At 46.5% G+C, this 25,654-nt stretch overlaps 1 protein-coding gene across 1 annotated transcript in view; it reads left to right on the top strand.

The window, feature by feature from the left end:
• Positions 1–25,654, top strand: part of LOC310641122 (solute carrier family 12 member 9-like) — a 127,432-nt gene that overhangs the window by 41,545 nt on the left and 60,233 nt on the right. The window contains exons 7-9 of the mRNA XM_083363911.1: positions 5,894–6,051; positions 11,903–11,985; positions 23,539–23,663. Of these exons, the coding sequence (XP_083220037.1) occupies positions 5,894–6,051; positions 11,903–11,985; positions 23,539–23,663 (366 nt within the window). The remainder of the gene's footprint in view (positions 1–5,893; positions 6,052–11,902; positions 11,986–23,538; positions 23,664–25,654) is intronic.

Raw genomic sequence — 25,654 nt, 5'->3', positions numbered from 1 at the left:
TAGTTACAGCGATTCACACAATTGTTAAGTGAAGCACATGGCTGTTGAGTGAATCCAGCTCTCCCCATTGAGTTTCCTTGTCGGAAGCTGGCTGGGAAAGTCGCGAATGTCAATCAAATTTATTTATTTATTTATTTATTTATTTAATTTTTATACCGCCCTTCTCCCGAAGGACTCAGGATGACCCCAGGATGCTGCCGTCGTGGTACATAAACATGCCGGTTGTCAAAAGTGCAGGAATTTTGATCGCGTGACCATGGAGATACCGAGATGGTCATAAGTGCAAGTCACTTTCTCAGTGCCGTTGTAATTTCGGTCACTAAACAAATCGTCGTAAGTCGAGGACAGCTGTAGGAAAGAATACACATATAGCTCAGGGTTGAACTGTGTGGTTCTTGGTGCTCTCTGAAATTGCTTGTTGCTTGCAGAGGTTTTGTTATCCAACTAGGCAACAGCATCAGCATGAGGAAATGTGGGCTTTGTTCCCTGCTTATATAAAATAACTTGCCCTGCCAGTTTGGCTGGCTGTGGATTGCTCCTTGGTGGTGCCCTGGTGGCTGGGGAATTCTGGGAGTTGAAGGCCACAAAGGCTTCAAGTTAACACGTTGGAAGGGACCTCGGAGATCTTCTAGTCCAACCCCTTGCCCAAGCAGGAGATTATACCATTCCAGACAAAAGGCCACCCAATCTCTTCTGAACATCCTCCAGTGATTTTTTAACCCACCAGAAACCCACTCATCATCACTGCAATGTTGGAACACCCACAACCTCTGGAGGCAAGGAGTTCCACTGGTTAATTGTTCTCAGCGTCGGGAAATTCTTCCTTAGTTCTAGGTTGCTTCTCTCCTTGATGAGTTTCCCTCCGTTGCTTCTTGTCTTTGCCCTCAGGTGCTTTGGAGAGTAGGTGGACCCCTCTCTTCTTTGTGATAGCCCCTCAAATATTGAAAGACCCCTCTCATCTCGCCCCAATCCTCCTTTTCCTTGTGTGTCTAACCACCCTTGGCGACAAGTATTCAGTTCACTTAGAAATAATAACAATAATGATAATAATAGAGTTGGAAGGGACCTTAGAGGTCATCCAGTCCAACCCCATCCTCAGGCAGGAAACCCTGTACCATTTCAGACAAATGACTGTCCAGTCTCTTTTTAAAAACGTCCAGGATTGGAGCATTCACCGCTTCTGGAGGCAGGTTGTTCCACTGGTTAATGGTTCTCATTGTCAGGAAATTTCTCCTCAGTTCTAGGTTGCTTCTCTCTTTGGTTAGTTTCCATCTGTTGCTTCTTGTCCTGCCTTCAGGGGCTTTGGAGAATAGTTTGACTCCCTTTTCTCTGGGGCAGCCCCTGGGATATTGGAACACTGCTATCATGTCCCCCCTCGTCCTTCTCTTCATTAAACTAGAACAGGGGTAGGCAACCTTGGCTCTTTTATGACTCATGGACTTCAACTCCCAGAATTCCTGAGCCAGCGTGAAGAACTGTGGTCTCTTCATGACTTGTGAACTTCAACTCCCAGAATTCCTGAGCCAGCATGGGGGAACTATGGACCCTTCATGACTCGTGAACTTCAACTCCCAGAATTCCTGAGCCAGCGTGAAGAACTGTGGTCCCTTCATGGCTTGTGGACTTCAACTCCCAGAATTCCTGAGCCAGCATGGGGGAACTATGGACCCTTCATGACTCGTGGACTTCAACTCCCAGAATTCCTGAGCCAGCGTGAAGAACTGTGGTCCCTTCATGACTTGTGGACTTCAGCTCCCAAAATTCCTGAGCCAGCATGGGGGAACTATGGACCCTTCATGACTCGTGGACTTCAACTCCCAGAATTCCTGAGCCAGCGTGAAGAACTGTGGTCCCTTCATGACTTGTGAACTTCAACTCCCAGAATTCCTGAGCCAGCATGGGGGAACTATGGACCCTTCATGACTCGTGGACTTCAACTCCCAGAATTCCTGAGCCAGCGTGAAGAACTGTGGTCCCTTCATGACTTGTGAACTTCAACTCCCAGAATTCCTGAGCCAGCATGGGGGAACTATGGACCCTTCATGACTCGTGGACTTCAACTCCCAGAATTCCTGAGCCAGCGTGAAGAACTGTGGTCCCTTCATGACTCGTGAACTTCAACTCCCAGAATTCCTGAGCCAGCATGGGGGAACTATGGACCCTTCATGACTCGTGGACTTCAACTCCCAGAATTCCTGAGCCAGCGTGAAGAACTGTGGCTCCTTCATGACTTGTGAACTTCAACTCCCAGAATTCCTGAGCCAGCATGGGGGAACTATGGACCCTTCATGACTCGTGGACTTCAACTCCCAGAATTCCTGAGCCAGCGTGAAGAACTGTGGTCCCTTCATGGCTTGTGGACTTCAACTCCCAGAATTCCTGAGCCAGCATGGGGGAACTATGGACCCTTCATGACTCGTGGACTTCAACTCCCAGAATTCCTGAGCCAGCGTGAAGAACTGTGGTCCCTTCATGGCTTGTGGACTTCAACTCCCAGAATTCCTGAGCCAGCATGGGGGAACTATGGACCCTTCATGACTCGTGGACTTCAACTCCCAGAATCCCTGAGCCAGCCACGCTGAGGGAAAAGGGAGAAGTTTCCAAGCTGAGCCGTGCTGGCTCAGGAATTCTGGGAGTTGAAGTCCACCAGTCATAAAAGAGCCAAGGTTGCCTACCCCTGAAGTAGACTTACCCAATTCCAGCAACCTTATACGTTTTAGCTTCTGGTCCCCTGATCATCTTTGTGGCTCTTAATAATAATAATAAGTTGGAAGGAACCTTGGAGGTCATCTAATCCAACCCCCTGCACTCTTTCTAGAGTCTCAAGATCTTTTTTTTTAAATATCATGGCCACAAAAACTGGATGCAATATTCCAAGTGTGGCCTTAACCAAAACTTGGATTAGGTGGCTGAGGTTGAGAAGCTCTGCTCTAGACCCCACATTTGAAGGGCAGGGCTGCAGCCCCACGGTGTTCTTCCCAGCCTAGACCGTGAGCTGAAGCCTGCCGAACATCCCCCAGATGTCCTTGGAGACTCATGCTGCTTTCCAACCAGGAGCCTTCAAGCCCTCCACCTGTTCAGAGAAGACAGAAGTCCGCTGTCTGGTCCCCCAAAGCCCAGAATGGTCCCCTAAAGCCCCAATCCGTCCAATCCCCTGCATTTATCAGCGAGGTGATCAATTTTTCAGGCTAATTAGGTATTAATTGCAAAAAAAGAAAAGAAAAGAAAAGGCAGCGGCTTTGATAGCCCATGCAAATTTATCTCCCACCTGCTCACTGCCTCTTGTTAAAATCCAATTAAATCCCAGCCATTTGTACAGTTTGATGCCTTAGCGAAAGTTAGGCACCTTCTCTTTTTTAGCTGCTTTATTGAATTTTTGCCCATCTGCCTTTTCAACGGGCTTTCATCAGCTCTGCTGTCTCGTTCAAATTGGGGAAGCGATTACAAAGTGATCTATGATTGGGTTTGGCAGACATTTTTGCAAGGGGAAGGTGTAAGAGACAGCTGGTGGTGTTACCTGGAAGTGGACAAGGCCAGAAAGCAAGACTTCAGTACAGGTGGTTCTTGATTGACGACCCCAATGGAGCCCCTGATATCTGTTGCTGGCCGTGACGGCAAGTTAAGCAGGTTTTGTTCCGTTTTACGACCTTTCTCACCACCGCCGTTAAGTGAATCGCTGCAGTTGTGAAGGTAGTCACATGGTGGTCAGGGGCATCGGGCTTCCCCATTGACTTTGCTCGTCAGAAGGTCATCCAAGGGGATCCCGCAACCCCGGGACACTGCGACCGTCATAAGTATGAACCAGTTGTCAAGCCTCTGGATTTTGATCACGTGACCGCGGGGATGCTGCGAGGGTCATCGTAAGTGTGAAAAAACAATCCTAGCGGAAACTTTGTCAGTGCCTTCGTAATTTCAGATGGTCACTGAATGAAAGTCAAGTCTCTTTAAGGCTAGACTGAGGCATAAATGGAGAATCTTGGAAAGTGCGGAAAAAGCTGCCATTTTTTTATAGTGAGTGAATTTAAGGTGGGATCTCTTTGAAGGATGTGAAATGTTTCTTGTTAGATTTCTTGCCATCTGGGCTGAGTTGCTGTTTACTTATTTATCAGATGGTTTATCCCAACTTTATTACTTTATAAGTAACTCATAGAGCAGAACACACCTAGCACTTCCTCCTCCTCCTGTGTTTCCCACAACAACCCTGTAAGTTGGGTTCAGCTGGGGGAAGAGTGACTGCCCAGAGTCACCCAGCTAACTTTCATGCCTAAGGCAGGACTAGAACTCACCGTCTCCTGGTGATTGTCCCAAGGTCACCCAGCTGTCTTTCATGCCTAAGGCAGGACTAGAACTCACCGTCTCCTGGTGATTGTTCCAAAGTCACCCAGCCGTCTTTCATGCCTAAGGCAGGACTAGAACTCACCGTCTCCTGGTGATTGTCCCAAGGTCACCCAGCTGTCTTTCATGCCTAAGGCAGGATTAGAACTCACCGTCTCCTGGTGATTGGTGCAAAGTCACCCAGCCGTCTTTCATGCCTAAGGCAGGACTAGAACTCACCGTCTCCTGGTGATTGTCCCAAAGTCACCCAGCCACCAGCACCCAGTCCAAGCCTCCCTCCAGTTTTACATGCAGACATTCAAAGGGGTACAGCTTGTCTTCAACAACAGCTCATTTAGTGGCCTTCAGAGTTACAGCGGCACTGGAAAAAGTGACATATGACCGTTTTTCACTTTTACAACCGCTACAGCATCTTCACGGTCACGTGATCAGAATTCAGACGTTCGGCAACTGACTCCTGTTTACGACGGCTGCAGCGTCCCGTGCCGACTTAAGAACTGCAGTGGTTCACTTAAAAGCTGTGGCAAGACAGGTCATAAAATGGGGCAAAATCACTTAATAATAATAATAATAAAGTTGGAAGGGACCTTGGAGGTCATCTAGTCCAACCCCCTGCTCAGGCAGGAACAAAAGTCTTAACAAAAGTCTCGCTTAAGCAACAGGATTTTGGAGTTCAAATGTGGCCATATGTTGAGGACTCCTGTTGTGACTCAGGGTCAGCCTGTGGGTCCGGCAGCCGGCTCGGATGACTCAGACGAGGGGGAGGAGGAGGGTGTTGAAGACGAACTTGCTGATGATGGCTTGGAGGCTTCGCAGAGCCCCCAGCCAGGCCCCTCTTGCTTGGTGGAGACTCAGCTGTGCGAGCCCGACAGTGCAGATGATGAGGACCCACAGCTGGCCCTGTTCAAGGACGCCCGACGCAGGAGGCAGTCAAGCAGGAGCAAGCAGAGAAAGGCTGTGGGACTCCTCGGGAGGAGGCACAGGGAGGCCACGCCCTGAACTCTAATAAAGGGAGTGTTTGGAGATGGGCTGGTTGCTGAAAGCAACCGCTCCGTTTGAGGATCAAAGTTCCGGTATCTTGTTTCTTGTTCTGTTGTTTGTTTGTGGATTAAACTTGGCAGACGTTTTCCAGCCTCAGACGCTTTCCAGCCTCTGCCGTTTGTACAGGGGTTGCCTTTCTGCAAGGCCGGTAGCAGGCTGGTACAGAACACTACCATCCTATAGTATCTTGGCGGAGTTTATAATCTCTCTTTTCCAAGCGATGGCCCTGGTTTTTGGAAGCCCTTGGAGTCACCTCTCGAAGACACTGTAATCCAGGGGTCTTCAAACGTGACCCTTTTATGACTTGTGGACTTCAATTCCCAGAATTCCTCAGCCAGCTATACTGGCTGAGGAATTCTGGGAGTTGAAGTCCACAAGTCATAAAAGGGCCACGTTTGAAGACACCCCCCCCCCCCCGCTGTAATCACTTCAAGATTAGGGGACATTATGATAGTTCGGTGTGGCCCACGTGACTTCATCAGGCAATGTTCTTCTACCAATGTTCTTCTTTCTCTAGGTTTCTTCTCCAGCGGGACTACAGCTTTTTGAAGGACATCAACATCTGGGCCCCCTTTGTCATCATCGGGGTCTACCTTTCGACTCTCTCAGCCGCCATGAGCAACCTCATTGGCGCCTCCCGGATCCTGTACGCGTTGGCCAAAGATGACCTCTTTGGTGAGTAGCAGAGAAGAATGCAGCAATGTGGCAGAGCAGAGGTCCCCAAACCTGGCCGCTTCTAAGACTTGTGGACTTCAACTCCCAGAATTCCTCAGCCATCATGTCCACAAGTCCTTAAAGTTGCCAGGTTTGGAGGCTGGCTGGGGAATTCTAGGAGTTGAAGTCCACAAGTCTTAAAAGTTGCTGGGTTTGGAGGCGGTCTGAGGAATTCTGGGAGTTTGAAGTCCACAAGTCTTAAAAGTTGCCAGGTTTGGAGGCTGGCTTGGGAATTCGGGGAGTTGAAGTCCACAAGTCTTAAAAGTTGCTGGGTTTGGAGGCTGGCTGGGGAATTCTGGGAGTTGAAGTCCACAAGTCTTAAAAGTTGCTTGGTTTGGAGGCAGTCTGAGGAATTCTGGGAGTTTGAAGGCCACAAGTCTTAAAAGTTGCCAGCTTTGGAGGATGGCTGGGGAATTCTGGGAGTTTGAAGTCCACAAGTCTTAAAAGTTGCCAGCTTTGGAGGCTGGCTGGGGAATTCTGGGAGTTGAAGTCCACAAGTCTTAAAAGTTGCTTGGTTTGGAGGCAGTCTGAGGAATTCTGGGAGTTTGAAGGCCACAAGTCTTAAAAGTTGCCAGCTTTGGAGGCTGGCTGGGGAATTCTGGGAGTTGAAGTCCACAAGTCTTAAAAGTTTCCCGGTTTGGAGGCTGGCTTGGGAATTCTGAATAGTTGCCAAGTTTGGAGACCCTGTTCTAGAAAAGCAGCCTTCTGTCACTCAAAAAAGATTGGGCTCCATCGCATCATAAGTGTTGTGGAGTCAGATGGACGTCAAGGACGGGCTAGTCCCAATTTCGGCCATCCTCCCTTTGTGATTTTCTCTGCCGGAGAGCTGAAAAGTGTGGCAAACGGTCGCTTTTTTTCCAGTGCCTTTGTAACTTTGAACAGTCACTAAAATCGAGGACTATCTGAATGATGTTCTTTCCATACATCTTTACCTTCTATACCTCTTTACTGCTGCTATCCATGTCTTCCACGCCATACAGTAAATAAATAAACAAAATTTGTGAGGGGGGAAAAAAAAAGTGCCAATTGTGCTACTTTCAACCACAAACCCACAATACATGAGCCCAAGTGAGTGCCACCAACAGCTCCCGGCCCTGGTTGTGATTGATCCGTGACCCGTGAAGATGGGATTTCTGACTAAAAGAATAACATGGAGTTTGGGTGAGAGACCGTTCACTCAGGCTGCCAGGCTCATCTCGAAAAAGCTAGGCCTGGCCTGGTCCAGTTGATGGATAGGGCACCCCTCAGAAAGCCAAGTTTATGAGCAACTGGGAAGCTGAACGCATCGTTGCGGAAGAAGTCGAGGGCCTCCAATTTCTGCTGCTGGAAATTTTATTTTTATTATAGGAGTGGAAAGAAAAATGAGAACATTAGTTGAGGAAAAACCATTTCTACCCTTCCCAGTAGTGGATAAAGCTGATCTCCTTCATAAGCCTGCCATATATAATTTTTTGGAAAGAGAGAGAGAGAGAGAAAAAAAAACCCACATCCATCTCTGAACATTTTCCCCAGCACAAATATCTCCCTGCTTTGTTTCATAGCAATATCACCGGATGCAGTTAGAGAATTTCTTTTACTCGTTATTTTAGGAGCCCTGGATTGACCCAGATAAAGTATTGCCCAAGTGACTTCTCTCTGGCTTTATGGAAACTTTATTATCTTACCAGGAACATACATTTTTCTAGCAAATGGCCAGGAAGGCGGGCAAGCTGTGCCCAACAATGGGGCTGAAAAAACCCAGAATCTGCAGATGGCGTGACTAACCAAAGAGAGGGTGGAATTACAGTTTTAATAAATAACAGTTAGCCCTTCAGACTTTGACAAATTCCGTGGAAGTTTACGAGAATGTAAATGCACTGTACTAAAGTGCACGCAATGTCACTTCGGTTTCCTATAACAATACAAGCAAAGAGTTATAAAGCCACAGAACTGTCAGGTAGAAGGAGCCCAAAAAAAAAAGGTTTCGTAAATCAAAATCCTTATACCGGGCACCCAGGAATTGGGAGGAGGGGCTTAGCAGATAAGGAAAACGGTTCCACATTTGGGGAGGGAGGGGAGTCTCTGCTTAAAAGGCCCTTTCCTGTCTCCTCTTATTGCCTGGATAATATCTTCGGATAGCCAGGATTCATAGTCAGGGCAAAATAGCCAAAGCCGAAGTGGCACTGATGATGTTACCTTCTTTGGTAATAAAACGTCTGCAAGAAAACCACCATGCTCAGAGAGCACCAAGGATCCCACAAAAGCCGAATTAAATGACGTGTGCATTTTATTATTAAATCGATTAGAAAGCGTTCTGTTCTATTCTATTCTATTCTATTCTATTCTATTCTATTCTATTCTATTCTATTCTATTCTATTCTATTCTATTCTATTCTATTCTATTCACTCTAATTCTATTCTATTCCATTCCATTCCATTCCATTCCTTCTGTTCTCTTCTGTTCTGTTCCGTTCCATTCCTTTTCTCTTATCCTATCCTATCCTATCCCCTATCCTATCCTGTCCTATTCCATTCCTTTTCTTCTATTCTGTTCTGTTCCATTCTGTTCTATTCTATTCTATTCTATTCTATTCTATTCTATTCTATTCTATTCTATTCTATTCTATTCTATTCTATTCTATTCTATTCTATTCTATTCTATTCTATTCTATTCTATTCTATTCTATTCCATTCCATTCCATTCCATTCCTTCTGTTCTGTTCTGTTCTGTTCTGTTCCATTCCATTCATCCTATCCTATCCTATCCTATCCTATCCTATCCTATCCTATCCTATCCCCTATCCTATCCTGTCCTATTCCATTCCTTTTGTTCTGTTCTGTTCTGTTCCATTCTGTTCTGTTCTATTCTATTCTATTCTATTCTATTCTATTCTATTCTATTCTATTCTATTCTATTCTATTCTATTCTATTCTATTCTATTCTATTCTATTCTATTCTATTCCATTCCATTCCATTCCATTCCATTCCATTCCATTCCATTCCATTCCATTCCTTCTGTTCTGTTCTGTTCTGTTCCATTCCATTCATCCTATCCTATCCTATCCTATCCTATCCTATCCTATCCTATCCTAACTTATCCTATCCCCTATCCTATCCTGTCCTATTCCATTCCTTTTGTTCTGTTCTGTTCCATTCTGTTCCGTTCTGTTCCATTCCTTTTTTCTATTCTATTCTGTTCTGTTCTTATTCGTGTTCTATTCTATTCTATTCCATTCCATTCCATTCCATTCCTTCTATTCTGTTCTGTTCTATTCCATTCCTTTTATCCTATCCTATCCTATCCTATCCTATCCTATCCTATCCTATCCTATCCTATCCCCTATCCTATCCTGTCCTATTCCATTCCTTTTCTTCTATTCTGTTCTGTTCCATTCTGTTCTGTTCTATTCTATTCTATTCTATTCTATTCTATTCTATTCTATTCTATTCTATTCTATTCTATTCTATTCCATTCCATTCCATTCCATTCCTTCTGTTCTGTTCTGTTCTGTTCTGTTCCATTCCATTCATCCTATCCTATCCTATCCTATCCTATCCTATCCTATCCCCTATCCTATCCTGTCCTATTCCATTCCTTTTGTTCTGTTCTGTTCCATTCTGTTCCGTTCTGTTCCATTCCTTTTTTTCTATTCTATTCTGTTCTGTTCTTATTCGTGTTCTATTCTATTCTATTCCATTCCATTCCATTCCTTCTATTCTGTTCTGTTCTATTCCATTCCTTTTATCCTATCCTATCCTATCCTATCCTATCCTATCTCCTATCCTATCCTATCCTATCCTATCCTATCTCCTATCCTATCCTATCCTATCCTATCCTATCCTATCCTATCCTATCTCCTATCCTATCCTATCCTATCTCCTATCCTATCCTATCCTATCTCCTATCCTATCCTATCCTATCCTATCCTATTTTATCTCCTATCCTATCCTATCCTATCCTATCTCCTATCCTATCCTATCCTATCCTATCCTATCCTATCCTATCCTATCCTATCCTATCCTATTCCATTCCATTTCATTCCATTCCTTTTCTTCTGTTCTGTTCCGTTTCGTTCCGTTCCTTTTTTCTATTCTATTCTATTCTATTCTATTCTATTCTATTCTATTCTATTCTATTCTATTCTATTCTATTCTATTCTATTCTATTCTATTCTATTCTATTCTATTCTATTCTATTCTATTCTAGTTAACCCAACCCCTTATGGATTATGCCTTCCATAGTGGACCTCTATACAGCTAACCTTCGACTTAATCACAGTTCAACGGCACTGGGAAAATGTGACTTACAACCACCCTTCACATTTATGACCATTGCAGCTGCAATCAAAATTCAGGCGCTTGGCAACTGACTCACATTTACGACAGCAGCAGCCTCCGTGGGGTGTGTGTGTGTGGGGGGGGTGTCACACAATCCCCTTTTTGCGACCTTCTGACAAGCAAAGTCCACGGGGAAGCCGGATGCGCTTAACCACCGCGTTTCTGACTTAGCATCTCCGGCGATTCACTTAACGACTGCGGCAGGAAAGTTTGTAAAATGGGGCGAAGCAAGCTGCCTCGCTTAGCAACGGAAATTTGGGCCTCGGAAGGGAGGCTGACAAGATACCTTCACAAGCTGACACAAACTGTTTCAACTCTTTCCCTCGGGATGGCGCTGTAGAGCATTGCGTGGCAAGATAACTAAGCACAGAGACAGTTTCTTCCCTCGCGCTATGCTATTACTCTGCTGAAAACCTAATTTTGCAGCTGACAAAATACAGGTTTCCCCCCCCCCCCCGCCCTATTGCTTATGTCTATTAACCCACAGAGTGTGGCTGCAGTATTATTATCTATCCCCTTTATTATTATTTTTTTACTTCCCTGTTTTACGGGCTGTACGCTTTAGCGTTATAATTATTATATTCTGTTTTGCAAGTACGCAGGGCTGCTTCTGACCCGGCGACTCTCGTTCCTGGCCTGTCTATAACCAGACTTGGCCGACTAAATAAAATGAAATAATAAAGTAAAAAAAAAAGTCTTGGGGGTTTTTGCTACCATCCTTTGCAGAGAAAGGAAGGACTGCTCTTATAAGGAAAAGCAGATTTTATCTCTTAAGTTCCGTTTTTCACGGGGGTGGGTGTGTGACTAAGAAGAGGAGGATTGAAGCGAGGGAGAAGTTACGAAGCGGTGAAAATTTTCCTTTCGTCTGACGAAATGGGCTTGAAAATGGCAAACAGCGAAATGTGCAAGGGAGCGTAAAGTGTGAAATATTGAGGCAAAAATACTTAATGGCTGATAGGTATTGAATGATGGTAACTAAGCAAGTCTCGCTCAGTGCAAACACGGATCCAGCGTCTGGGTGCGGTGAGGAAAAAGAAGAAAAAGCAATTATAGAATTTAGAATTCTAGAACTGAATTAAGAAAATACTTTATACAGGTGGTCCTCGACTTACGGCCCCAATTGAACTCAAAATTTCTGTTGCTAAGCGAGACAGTTGTTAAATGAACAGCCAACTTCATTTAAAATGTTCACCTTTTCAACATCGCTTCTGAGTTGGAAACTTTAGTGTTTCTCAACCTCGGCAACTTTCAGATAGCTGGACTTCCAACTCCCAGAATGCTGGCTGGGGAATTCTGGGAGTTGAAGTCCGCCTGCCTTAAAGTTGCGGAGGTTGGAAGAAAAAAACAACGATCTAAGGAATAGAATTGATTAAAAAGGCTTTCTGCTGTCACGTTCCGGGTCTGAGTTGCCTCCAATTGTCTGTCTATGCCTACGCAGAATTGATCTTAATGGATCGTTTTATTTTCTCTCTTCCTGTCCCCTTGGTGATAAAGGCAAAGTTTTGGGTCCAGCCAAACAGACATCGGCTGGTGGGAACCCGTGGGTGGCTGTCATCTTCTCCTGGATCCTTGTACAGGTGAGTCCACTGCTTCCTCTTTTTCCTGTCTCTCTGTGCATTCACACAACATGCTTTGCCAGAGAAAGTCTCACCCTGTGCATTGGCACAAACCTTGATTTTGCTTTCTTGGGGCTTGACCCTGTTGACACGAACGCAGGTGACTGGATTGGTCTGCGATTTAGGGGATACAGGCAGGATTCCCATCTGAATCATAATCATAATAGTAAAGTTGGGAGGGACCTTGGAGGTCATCTAGTCCAGCCCCCTGCTCAGGCAGGAAAGCCTATGCCATTTCAGACAAGTGGCTTTCCAGTCTCTTCTTAAAAACTTCCAGGGTTGGAGCATTCACAGCTTCTGGAGGCAAGGAGTTCCCCTGGTGAATTGTTCTCACTGTTAAGAAATTCCTCCTTAGTTCCAGGTTGCTTCTCTCCTTGATGAGTTTCCATCCGTCGCTTCTTGTCCTTCGTTCGGGTGCTTTGGAGAATAGCTTGCCTCCCTCTTCATTCTCATCTTGCGACCGTAACTGAGGCCCAACTGTTCTGTTGCTAAGCGAGACAGTTGTTCAGTGAGTTTTGCTAGTTCATAAATAGTGAGACTGTATCGTGCAGCTGCAGCCACCATTTTGACTTTTTTGCCCCCTGCCCTGCTGATGTTCTTGAAAGACAGGCTCTATCGATAGTAAATGTAAACTAGGCTGGAGGGTCCGCTGCCTACACTGAAAATAGTCACGATGGGCTTATGAGAATATGATTAAAACTCCATCCAGAAACGTTTTTAAAAAGTCCGAAAATATTTCCCGGGATACTGTACTCGTGGTTGCCTTATCTTTCAAATGACATTTTGATCTACCGGCATAAGTTTATAGTGTCTCGCTGCCTCCGCAGGCCAATTTTTGCAAGAGCCACTTTGTTTGGAAACGCAGGGATAAAAATGCATTAGAAAGGCAAAATGGAAGATCTGAGTTTGTTCAAAGGTTTGGCGAAGGAGGAGCCAAGAGCAGAGAAGTTGAGTTGGAAAAAGTTGGAAAAGTTTTGGAAGGGGGAATGTGGGCAGTGGGGTAGCCCCCTGCTTTGAGCTGTGTACTTGGGTCCCACAAGCCATCTGTTAAGCATGGCTCTGCTTTCACAGAAGACAGAGTTTTTGTAAAGCAGTCTTTCTTGGCCTTGTTAAGAGGCGTGGACTTCAACTCCCAGAATTCCCCATCCAGCACGCTTGGACTTCAACTCCCAGAATTCTCCATCCAGAACGCCTGGACTTCAACTCCCAGAATTTCCTATCCAGCATGTTTGGACTTCAACTCCCAGAATTCCCTAGGCAGCACGCCTGGACTTCAACTCCCAGAATTCCCCATCCAGCACGCCTGGACTTCAACTCCCAGAATTCCTCATCCAGCATGCCTGGACTTCAACTCCCAGAATTCCCCATCCAGAACGCCTGGACTTCAACTCCCAGAATTCCCCATCCAGAACGCCTGGACTTCAACTCCCAGAATTCCCCATCCAGCACGCTTGGACTTCAACTCCCAGAATTCCCCAGCCAGCATGCCTGGACTTCAACTCCCAGAATTCCCCATCCACCACGCCTCGACTTCAACTCCCAGAATTCCCCATCCAGCACACCTCGACTTCAACTCCCAGAATTCCCCATCCAGCACACCTCGACTTCAACTCCCAGAATTCCCCATCCAGCACACCTCGACTTCAACTCCCAGAATTCCCCATCCAGCACACCTCGACTTCAACTCCCAGAATTCCCCATCCAGCACACCTCGACTTCAACTCCCAGCACCGTTGCTGTGTCCTAAGTTCACGTGACCCCTTTTGCGGCCTTCTGACAGGCAAAATAATCTGTCAGACTAGTCTTGTTCAGTCACCGGGGGAAGCGAGATCCACTTAACGACCAGGTTACTACCTTACCGACCTCAGCAATGCCCTTAACAGCTGCGGCAAGAAGGCTGTGAAATGGGGCAGAACTCCCTTAAACAAACGTCTCACACATTTATTTAATTTAATTTAATTTAATTACATCATGGACGCATGTCGAGGACTCCCTTGTCCCGTTCAAAGCTCCAAATTCAAATTCAGGCCCCCGAAGTCTCAGCTGGGGTCCTGTCAGAAGCTGCTTTCCGCCGCTGGTCCGAGGGCCCTGTGCAAATTGTCTCCGACCAAGATGGGCTGTGTCACCTTCCCAAGATGGAGGACAGCCGACGCTCCGGAGAAAACACACATACACACACCCGGCTAATCTGCCGTCATCTTCGCCTCTCCGAATGGCACGGCAAATTGGACAAATGGGTGTAATGCAAAGAATAAAAAAATTGCCCCATTAGCCAGCCGAGAACATTGCGGAGCAGTTGAAAAGAACTGGGAGGGGGAAACCATTAAAGGGGGGGCTGCTGGGCCGAAGACGACTGCCCTCCCTCCCCATATTGCCGTTGTGTGAGTTGTGAGGGCTGCCGCTCGCAACGGGAGCAGGCTGGGGAGGCGTCGAGTGCGTGTTTGGGAAGACAGACAAATAGGCGTAGGTGGTTCTCGGCTTACGGCCACGGCTGAGCCTCAAGTTCCTGCCGCTAAGTGGGGCAATTTTTGGAAGCGAGTTTCTCCCCCTTTGACGACCTTGCTTGCCACAGCTGTTAAGTGAATCCGCGCAGCCATTCGGTGAGGAAGAGGGTGGTTCAGGCCATCTGGCCTCCCCCGCGGACTTCGCTCGTCAGAAGTTCGCAAAAAGGGGATCGCCTGATTCCCTCCCCCGCCCCGCCCCCCCCCCGGGACGCTGCCACCGTCATAAATACGAGTCAGTAGCCAAGCTTCTGAATTTGGATCACGTGACCACAGGGAGGCTGCAACGGGCCGCTAAGTGTGAAAAACGGTCACAAGTCCCTTTTTTTCAGGGCCGCTCTAACTCTGAACGGGTCACTAAGCAAAGTGCCGTTAAGTCGAGGACTCTGTGCTGGGAAAAGGAGAGACGTGCCTGACTCCCAGCGCTGAGCTCTTTTTCTCCTTGGAGAAAAATGTATTTATTTATTATTTATTTATTATTTTGATTTATATACCGCCCTATTCCCGTAGGACTCAGGGCGGTTTACAGGGCAGTTAAAATCATACCATACAAAAATTAGAAGATTTAAAAAAGTTAATTAAAACAATTAATTGAATTTAGAGCCCAAAATTTTAAAAAAATGAAGCGTGCATGGGAGGCCCGTCTCCCACGATGGACCACGTCTGCCTTGTCCCAAAAAACAGTGATTGACGGGGGGGGGGGGCTAAGCAGGCTTCCTTCCATGACCCAGCACCCCAGATGGGATCCATTCACACACACACACACACACACACACACACACACACACACACACACAAACAGCAGGCTAGGTTGGCCAACCTCCTGGATTGAAGCAAGGCTGCAGATGTTGGCTTATTGAGAGGGGTCCCGAGGAGCGCCCTCCCCGGCACTCCTCGGGACCCATCTGCGCGCACGCGGACAGCGGAGACCCCTTCAGCCTCGCGGGCTCACTCAGCACACCTCACCCCGGGTGTCTTTCAGAAGTGGCTCCTTCGCTTTGACGAGCCGCTAAATGAATTATAAATCAAAGGCGAGCGTCAGGGGAGCCGGGAGCAGCAGCCTCGCCAGCTCCATCACTGCAGCCAGGCACAATCGCGGCTTGCTTGGCGCACGCTATTAACTCGATATATATATATCGGCTAGAGGTCCCCAATTGCTTAAATGGCTTGAATTAACTCAGCCTCTTGTCTCTGATGTCCCCCACCCCACCCTCACTTCCCTCCTTCAGCAATTACCGGCAGATCAGACCACGGTTTGTTTTAAGTGGACAAACGGGGGAGGAGGGGGGGTGCTACTGTAAAGCACCCGGATGCCAGAGCAAATAGGAGAAATTGAATTTAGGGGTAGGATGTAGGTTTCCCTCTAGAGAAGCCCCTGTACAGATAGTCCTCAACTTACAGCAGTTACAAGGGCCCTTATATAGGGGACTGGTGACCATTTTTCACACTTACGACCGTTGCAGCAACCCCCCCTGGTCACCTGATTTACATTCGGATGCTTGACAACTGTTTCATATTTGTGACGGCTGCGGTGTCCCCCGGGGTCACGCGATCCCCATTTTGCGACCTCCCGACAAGCCAAGTCCATGGGGGTAGCCAGATTCACTTAATGACCGTGTGACTAATTTAACAACCGCTTAAGAGATGTGGCAAGCAAAGCTGTAACCTGGGAAGAGAACTCACTTAACAAATTTCTCACTTAGCAACATAAGTTCTGGGCTCGATTGTGGTCGTAAGTCAAAGACTACCTGTATAGTCCTGTTTCTCGATCTCGGCAGATTTAAGATGGGTGGACTTCAACTCCCAGAATTCCTCAGCCAGCGTGCTGAGCTGGGGAATTCTGAGAGTTGAAGTCCACCCATCCTAAAGGTTGAGAAACATCACAGTAACATTAGCAGCTTCGGGACAGGTTGGAGTGCGGATGGGGGACCACCAGGAGTTCCCGAGCATGAGTTAACCAAGGTTGCTGGGAAAAAAACTCCCCAGAAGAAAACCGCAGGGCTGGCTGGGGAATTCTGGGAGTTGAAGTCCAAGGAGCCAGGCACCCCGAGGTTCAGCCGAAAAGCTGGCTGCATCAAAAGTTGCCAGAAAAGGGGGGGAAAGTTGGATTATTCCCCAAACTGCCAGCCTGTAAAGCTTCTTTAATTCACTGTTTCTCCACTTAAGAGAGGTGGACTTCAACTCCCAGAATTCCCCAGCTAACTAATTCTGGATGTTGAGGTCCACCCATCTTAAAGCTGCCAAGGTTGAGAAACGCCACGCTTAACGTTAGCAGCTTCGGGACAGGTCGGAGTGAGGATGGGGGACCACCAGGTGTTCCCGAGCATGAGTTAACCAAGGTTGCTGAAAAAAAACAACCGCAGGGCTGGCAGAGGAATTCTGGGAGTTGAAGTCCACCCATCGTAAACTTGCCAAGACTGAAAAACGCTGCCCTGGATCCTGCGGTCTCTGGAGCTGGCCTTCTTCCCCAGCTCCTTCCCTGCCCTTGTGCCCAGCTGGGTGGGGAACGATGCTTTGATCAAGACTGCGCCGGACTTCTCATTGAACAATACCCAGGCAATTACACCGGCGCTCTCAGAAACGCTCTTTTTTTTTTAAGAGCTTCATAAGGTGGTTTGATTGTGTAGAAATATCTTTTCTTTCGGGAGCGAGCAGATTCCCACAGTGCCTTGTTTGCGCTTATTTCTATGTGAAGCTTTAATCTTTGCATTTCCTTGGGGAGCTGAGAAGGTGCCCTCAATCCGATCTCTCTTTTCCCTTGTCTGGTTTACACACACACACGCACACACACAAAAACACACACGCCCCTTCCTCCCCTCGCCACACCGTGGATTCCGATCAGATCACACCGCCGACTCAGCCAGAATACGACGGAGAATTTGTAATTCTCCACGTGAATCGGAAGCTTACTGTGATTTCTTGGCTCAGACGGAGCACAGCGGACCAACACGGCAATTTGGTCTTTTCTCCAACCTAGGTTGAGGGTCTCTCCCGCTTGTCCGAAGCTGTTTTCTTTCATTGTTTCTTAGCGTTAATGAGAGCCAGTTGGGGGTGGGAGCTAAGGCACCCGGCTAGAAAACAGGGGATCCTGAGTTCGAGTTCTGCCTTCGGGCCGAAATTCAGCAGGGTGACTTTAAGGTCAGGCCCCCTCTCTCTCTCTCTCTCTCTCTTCTCTCTCAGCCCTAGCAAGGAGGAGAAACAATTCCAGAGTCTTGTCAAGAGGGCCCACGTTTTGTGAGTTTTATACTCTGCCTTTCCTCTTGAACAGGGGGAACTCCAAACCTGGCAACTTTTAACACTTGTGGACTTCAGCTCCCAGAATTCCTCCGTCAGCCATGCGGGCGGAGGAATTTTGGGAGTTGGAGTCCAGAAATGGTCCGTGCTGGCGGAGGAATTCTGGGAGTTGAAGTCCACAAGTCTTTAAAGTTGTAAAAGTTTGGAGTCTCCTTGCTCTAGAGCAGGGGTCTTCAAAGGTGGCCCCTTTTATGACTTGTGGACTTTCAACTCCCAGAATTCCTCAGCTAGCATGGGGAAATATGGCCCTTTATGACTTGTGGACTTCAACTCCCAGAATTCCTCCGTCAGCCATGCTGGAGGGGGAATTCTGGGAGTTGGAGTCCAGAAATGGTCCGTGCTGGCGGAGGAATTCTGGGAGTTGAAGTCCACAAGTCTTTAAAGCTGTAAAAGTTTGGAGTCTCCTTGCTCTAGAGCAGGGGTCTTCAAACGTGGCCCGTTTTATGACTTGTGGACTTTCAACTCCCAAAATTCCTCAGTTAGCATGGGGAAATATGGCCCTTTATGACTTGTGGACTTCAACTCCCAGAATTCCTCCGTCAGCCATGCTGGCGGAGGAATTCTGGGAGTTGGAGTCCAGAAATGGTCCGTGCTCTACGGAGGAATTCTGGGAGTTGAAGTCCACAAGTCTTTAAAGTTGTAAAAGTTTGGAGTCTCCTTGCTCTAGAGCAGGGGTCTTCAACTTTGGCCCTTTTATGACTTGTGGACTTCAACTCCCAGAATCCCTCCACCAGCATGGACTTCAGCACGCCTGGCTGAGGAATTCGGGGAGCTGAAGTCCAGAAGTCATAAAAGGGCCATGGTTGAAGACCCCCTGCTCTAGAATATCAGCGTGGCATTTTTCTCCAAACAGCCACCTTTCGAGGTAGGCTTTGATTCAGACAAGGACTGGCTCACAGTCACCCAGTCATTTGCAGAGCAGAATTGGGATTTAAACCTGTCCACTCCTGGTCCAGTACTCTAACCACTACACCACACTGGAGTCTTTTTGGAGTTAAGTATGCTTTTGACGAATTTATGGGCTGAATAATAATAATAATAATAATAATAATAATAATAATAATAATAATAATAATAATAATAATAATAATAATAATAATAATAATAATAATTATTATTATTATTATTATTATTATTATTTATTAAATTTTTATACCGCCCTTCTCCCGAAAGACTCAGGGCGGTGTACAGGGCAATAAATATCAAAATGTAAATACAAAAGTTAAAAAAGAGTTAAAAAGAATTAAATAATTATGCCCAATATAATACAATAATAAAAGTGTGTTAAAACTAAATCCAACCCCAAACCCATCAGACCAGGCCAGATTGTTCAAATAAATAAATATTCTCTGTCTGGATTTGTTTAGCATACCTCATGAACTCAGCCAGGGTGGTGTGTAAAAACCATGGTTTAGGCGCAGGCATGTCAAACTCGCGACATCACGCAACCGTATCAGAACCTTTTCCCCATTGCCGGCAATGGGGTGGGCGCGGTTTCGGCATGACGCATCCGGCCCATGGGCCGGCAATTTGACATGCCCGGTTTAGGGAAACTGCAGATCCGACTGATTGTACCTTGTTGGAAAAGCCAGGGTTAAAAGAAAACTATGGCATTGTTTCTGATGCATTTAGCATATATAGATCTAATAGATCAACAGCTCCCAAGTACTATTTAATTCTTTTTAATTTTTGTATTCTGTATTTTTATATGTGCCCTGTTCACCGCCCTGAGTCCTTCGGGAGAAGGGCGGTAGATAAATATAATAAATACTAAATACTAATACTAATACTAAAATATAGAGGAGAAAGCAGTTATCTGTTTATTTCACACACACACACACACCCAAAAAAAGCACCATTACCATAATGACAAAGTTTTCTGTTCAAAGTATATATCTCTATCTCAATCCATTTTTGAGCTAGAGCGTGTTCAAAAACAGTAATTAAAATAGGATTTGTCATTTAGATTCGTAGTTGTTGTCGTTTGTTTTTTTTTTTAAAGCAAAATAACATCCGATAGAGCAAAACTGGATCAACGCTCAAGCAAGCAAAAAAAAAAATTTTTCTTTATTCAAATAGCGTTTTTAAACAGCGCTGGTTTTGCTGCCATCGTTATCGGGGGGTTTTTTTGCATTCAAAGGCAAACCTTTTGACTGGACACACAGCCTGTTGGCCGCAAACGTTTTTTTTTTGAAATGGGCATAAAACTGTTTGGTGATATGAGTTGGGAACGGCTTTTAATTTGTAGTTTTCTGTCTCACTCTGTGCCCTTTATTAACCCCCCCAGTGGGGCTCTCCGTTTTAAGGAACAGCTCATCCGAAGGAAACTGCACGGTAGGGGAAGGAAGGGGCTAGTAATAATAAACCTTTATTGTCAAAGTACAACATGTGTACATTGAGATTAGCTGAGCCCCGTGCTCTCCCCCCCCCAACACACAGTGACAACAAACCCTCCATCCCACCACACTGTGTGAACCAACCACACCACACACCGGCCTCCCAAGTCAATTCTGCATAAGATTATGTCCCATTTAAAAGCCTAACAGCCCACGGATAAAAGCTATTTTTCAGCCTGTTGGTACGGCTGGCTATATTCCTGTATCTGCTACCGGATGGTAGGAGAGTAAAGAGATACCGTCCAGGGTGTGAGTCGTCCCTGAGAATCTTCCTCACTCTTCCAAGGCAACGAGCCCTGGCGAGGTCATCCAGCGGTGTCAGGGAGCAGCCCACAATGTCTTGTGCTGTGCTCACGACCCTCTGTAATACTGTCCGCGGCTGTCAGACCAGCATACCAAACCACAATTCCGTACGAGAGGACGCTCTCTATGGTAGACCGGTAAAAGAGGGTCATTAGCTGTTGTTCTACCCTGAAATAGTGAAATACAGGTCGTCTTGGACTTCACAACAGTCCATTTAATGACCATTCAAAGTCACCACGGCACTCAAAAAAAGTGACTTGTGCCCATTTTTCACACTTAACAACCGCTGCAGCATCCCTAAGGGTCCTGTGATCACAATTCACAACGCTTGGCAACTGACTCATATTTACGACAGTTGCAGCGTCCTGGGATCACGTGACTTCCCCCCTTTTGTGACCTTCTGACCAGTAATGGGGAAGCCAGATTCACTTTAACAGCCGTGTGACTCACTTAACAACTGCAGTGATTCACTTAACAACTATGGCAAGGAAGGCCGTAAAATGGGGTGAAACCCCCGTAGCAAATGTCTCAGCAAGAGAAATTCTGAGGACCACCTGTGTCTCTTGCAAGTTCCTTTGCGGAGCGCGGCACCTCAATCTGCGAGGGAGTTTGGATCCAGCCTAGATATAAGGAGAAAATTTCTGACAGTGGGAACAATTCATGGTTAGAGGACTGGAGGCTAAAACATATAAGGAACGGTGGCTCGTTTAATGACGAGAAGGACCAGGGGGAACATGATAGCAGCGTTCCAATAACTCAGGGGCTGCCCCAAAGAAGAGGGAGTCAAGCTATTCTCCAAAGCGCCCGAAGGCAGGACAAGAAGCAATGGATGGAAACTCGTCAAGGAGAGAAGCAACCTAGAACTAAGGAGAAACTTCCTGATGGTTAGAACAATTAACCAGTGGAACAACCTGCCTCCAGAAGTGGTGAATGCTCCAATACTGGAAGTTTTTAAGAAGAGACTGGACAGCCATTTGTCTGAAATGGCATAGGCTTTCCTCCCTGAGCAGGGGGTTGGACTAGATGACCTCCAAGGCCCCTCCCAACATCATCATCATCATCATTATTATTATTAAACTTTTATTCATTAAACATGAACACTCAAATTGACTGGCACTAATGGTTGACATGGGTTGCTGCCAATATCCTAGGTATCAACCAGGTATCTCCTTAAAAAGTAAGATGTGCTGAGTAGATGATGATATTATTATTATTATTATTATTATTATTATTATTATTATTATTATTATTATTATTATTATTATTATTATTATTATTGGAATAGCTTGCCTCCTGTGGTTGTGGGTGCTCCATTGCTGGAGGCGTTTGAAAAATAGATTGGACAACCGTTTGACAGGGAGGGTGCAGATAGTCCTTGACTTACGACCATAACTGAGCTCCAGATTTCTGTTGTTCACTGGGATGTTTCTTAAGTGAAACAAATGGGGAACAGAGGACACTGCCACCGTCATAAGTATGAGCCAGTTGCCAAGCATCTGAATTTTGATCCCAGGACCCTGGGCATTCTGCAGTGGTCGTAAGTGTGAGTAACGGTCCTCAGTCACATTTTTTTAGTGCTGTTGTAACTTCTGTCAGTAATCAAAGTGTTGTAAATGGAGGACTGCGGTATTTAGGGATAGACCCTCCGCACAATCAAGAATTCTTCTAATTCTTCAGGAGGGTTTGCTGTGGTTTCTAAGAATAGAAGCTGGAAGGGACCTTGGAGGTCTTCTAGTCCAGCCCCGTGCTGAAATAGGAGAACCTATACCATTTCAGACAAGTGGCTGTCTAGCCTCTTCTTTAAAACCTCCAGTGATGGAGCGCCCACGATTTCTAGTGGCAAGCAGTTCCACTGGTTGATTGTCTTCACCGTCAGGAAGTTTCTCCTTAATTCCAGGTTGCTTCTCTCCTTAATCAGTTTCCAACCATTGTTTCTTCTCCTGCCCTCTGGTGCTTTGGTGAATAACGTGACCCCCTCTTCTTTGGGGCAGCCCCTCAGATACTGGAACGCTGCTATCATGTCCCCCTTATTTCCTCTTTTCTTTAGACAAGCCAAACCCAAGTCCCGCAGCCGTTCTTCGTTATGTTTTTGTCTCCAGGCTTTGGATCATCTTAGTTGTAGCAGTCTCCAACCCACCCAACTTTCCCATACTCGGGAAGAGTAAGGTTCTACATTTAGGCAGGAAAAAATCAAATGCACAGGTATAGTATAGGTGGTACTTTGCTCAATAGTAGTAACTGTGAGAGAGATTTCGGAGTCCTAGTGGACGATCCCTTAGATATGAGCCAGCCGTGTGCTGCAGCTGCCAAAAAAGCCAACACAGTGCTAAGGCTGCATGAATCAAGATCACGTGAAATGTTAATACCACTTTACAAGGCCTTGGTAAGGCCACACCTGGAATACTGCATCCAGTTTTGTTCACCACGATGTAAAAAAGATGTCGAGACTCTAGAAAGGGTACCGAGAAGAGCAACAAAGATGATTAGGGGACTGGAGGCTAAAACATATAGGGAACGGTTGCTGGAATTGGGTATGTCTAGTTTAACGAAGAGAAGGACGAGGGGGGATATGATAGCAGTCTTCCAATCTCTCAGGGGCTGCCCCAAAGAAGAGGGAGTCAAGCTCTCCTCCAAAGCGCCTGAAGGCAGGATGGAAACTAGTCAAGGAGAGAAGCAACCTAGAACTAAGGAGAAACTTCCTGACAGTGAGGACAATTAATCGGTGGAACCACCTGCCTCCAGAAACGGTGAATGCTCCAACACTGGGAGTTTTTAAGAAGAGACTGGCCAGCCACTTGTCTGAAATGGTATAGGGTTTCCTGCCTGAGCAGGGGGTTGGACTAGATGACCTCCAAGGTCCCTTCCAACTTATTATTATTATTATTATAGATGCGTGGAGTTTTAACTCTCAGAATCCCGCCTGCCAACGGGGGGGGGGATGCTGGGAATGTGCCCCAGGAAAGAGATGCCCTGTGGTTGGCTGCCATGCTTCCTGATATCTGTGGTCTGGTTTCCCACAGCTGGTGCTCTTTTCGGGTAAGCTGAACACCATCGCTGCGGTGGTCACCATCTTCTTCCTCCTGGTTTACGCTACGGTGGATTTGGCCTGCCTGGCGCTGGAGTGGGCCTCTGCCCCAAACTTCAGGTACGTTGGCTGCAAAGAAGGAAGAAGGGGGGAATGTAAGAAACCTGCAACTATCTGGGTGGGTGTAAAGTAGGCTAGGATCCACTGGCTGATCTCTAGATGGCTTTCGGATGACGAGCAAGGAGTCTGGTCTGCTGAGTGACGGTTGAAACCAAGCATCTAGCTCAGGGTTCTTCAAACTTGGCCCTTTTATGACTTGCGGACTTCAACTCCCAGAATTCCTCAGCCAACATGGGGGAACTGTGGACCATTCATGACTTGTGGACTTCAACTCCCAGAATTCCTCAGCCAGCGTGCCTGGCTGAGGAATTCTGGGAGTTGAAGTCCACAGGTCATAAGAGGGCCATGTTTGAAGACCCCCTGATCTAGGGAGACCTTGAAAATCTGGAAAGGCTAGAAGCCAGATTGGGAAGAGGGAGGACCAGGATGAATGGGCTAAAATTGCAAAGCGGAAAGAAATGACTGATTGTATGAATGGGTGTTTCTCCATCTTAGCTTTGAGATGCGTGGACTTCAACTCCCAGAATTCTCCGGTCAGCATGGCTGGCTGGGGAATTCTGGGAGTTGAAGTCCACGCATCTCAAAGCTAATAAAATTGAGAAATACCGGTGGAACAGTCACACGTCGTGGGCAGTTTTCCTTTCTCAGCAGATTTGGGACAGAGGTACTTTGTTGGGCCCTGCTCTGAGTTGGGTGTTAGACTACATGACCTCAAGGATGACCTCTGCTTCCCGGCTGTAGGATTCTATGACTTAAAATGGCTTGGGTGGTCAAGCTTTGGTCCCGTTTGGAGAACACCTGGATTCAGCTAGTGGATTTTGCGGGCTCCAAATCCCGAGTTGCAACCCAGCCCAAAAGTTGTGTCTGCATTGTTAAGTGAGTTTTGCCTCATTGTGCAGCCTTCCTCGCCGCAGTTCTTAGGTGAATCCCTGCCGTTGTTAAGTTGGTAACATAGTTGTTAACTGAATCACCGTGTCTGGGGGTGTGACAGATGAAACTCTTCAAAAGAACTTCGAGGCGTTGTTTACCTTAAAGAATCTTTTATTGGAGAAACAAAGCATAGGCACCAAAAACTGAATTCCCTCCCACACACAAAGTGGCAAAGCACAATTCCCTCCTCCAATTAACAGTCATAAATCACATTCCCCAATTAGTTTGAAGCACAGGCTTTCTCCCCAGCTCTCCAGCTCTGGGCGCGATGACCTTGGGTTCCCACAGCTGAGTTATTATTGTTATGACTAGCTGGACTCTCGTCCATATTCCCCCTCCCAGCATCAACCAACTCTAAAAGCCAAAGAGAAAAGACGGCTGCATTTTCATCTGTTGTCAAAGCAAGAACATCTGATGTTAGCAGCGTTGGCACACAGCAGTTGTTAAGTTAGTCACAAGCGGTCGTTAAGTGAATCCAGCTTTCTCCTCCCCCCCCCCATTGACTTTGCTTGTCAGAAGGTCGCAAAAGCGAATCGCCTGATCCCGGGGGGACACAGGGCGACCGTCGTAAATATGAGCCAGTTGCCAAGCATCTGAATTTGGAACCCCGTGACCCTGGGGTTGCTCTACAAGTCACGAGACAAACAATATGTCATTTTTGTTTCGGAGCCGTGGTCGCTTCGAACCGTCACTACACGAACGGATTGTAAGTCGAGGACTGCCTGTATCGGCGATCCAGATGCGGAAGGGACGTTTCCTCACCGCTGGGATAAGTGGGTCAAGTCAAAGGCCTCCGAGGCTCTGCCAATGTTGTGGATCTTTTGAAAACGAGCGATCCAGCTTCATTCATCCAGCAACCTGGAAATTATTTATTATTATTATTTATTGTATTTGTATACCGCCCTTCTCCCGAAGGACTCAGGGCGGTGAACAGGGCATACATAAAAAATACGAGATACAAAAATTAAAAAAAAAGAATTAAATAATAGCCCAGTTAAAACAGTCGGTAACAATATACAATATAAAAATCCCCATTAAAAATCCCCATTAAAACCCTAACA

The sequence above is a fragment of the Vipera ursinii genome (assembly GCF_947247035.1).
Source record: "Vipera ursinii genome assembly, chromosome: 5".
Taxonomy (NCBI): Eukaryota; Metazoa; Chordata; class Lepidosauria; order Squamata; family Viperidae; genus Vipera; species Vipera ursinii.
This window is presented reverse-complemented; position numbering and strand designations above follow the sequence as displayed.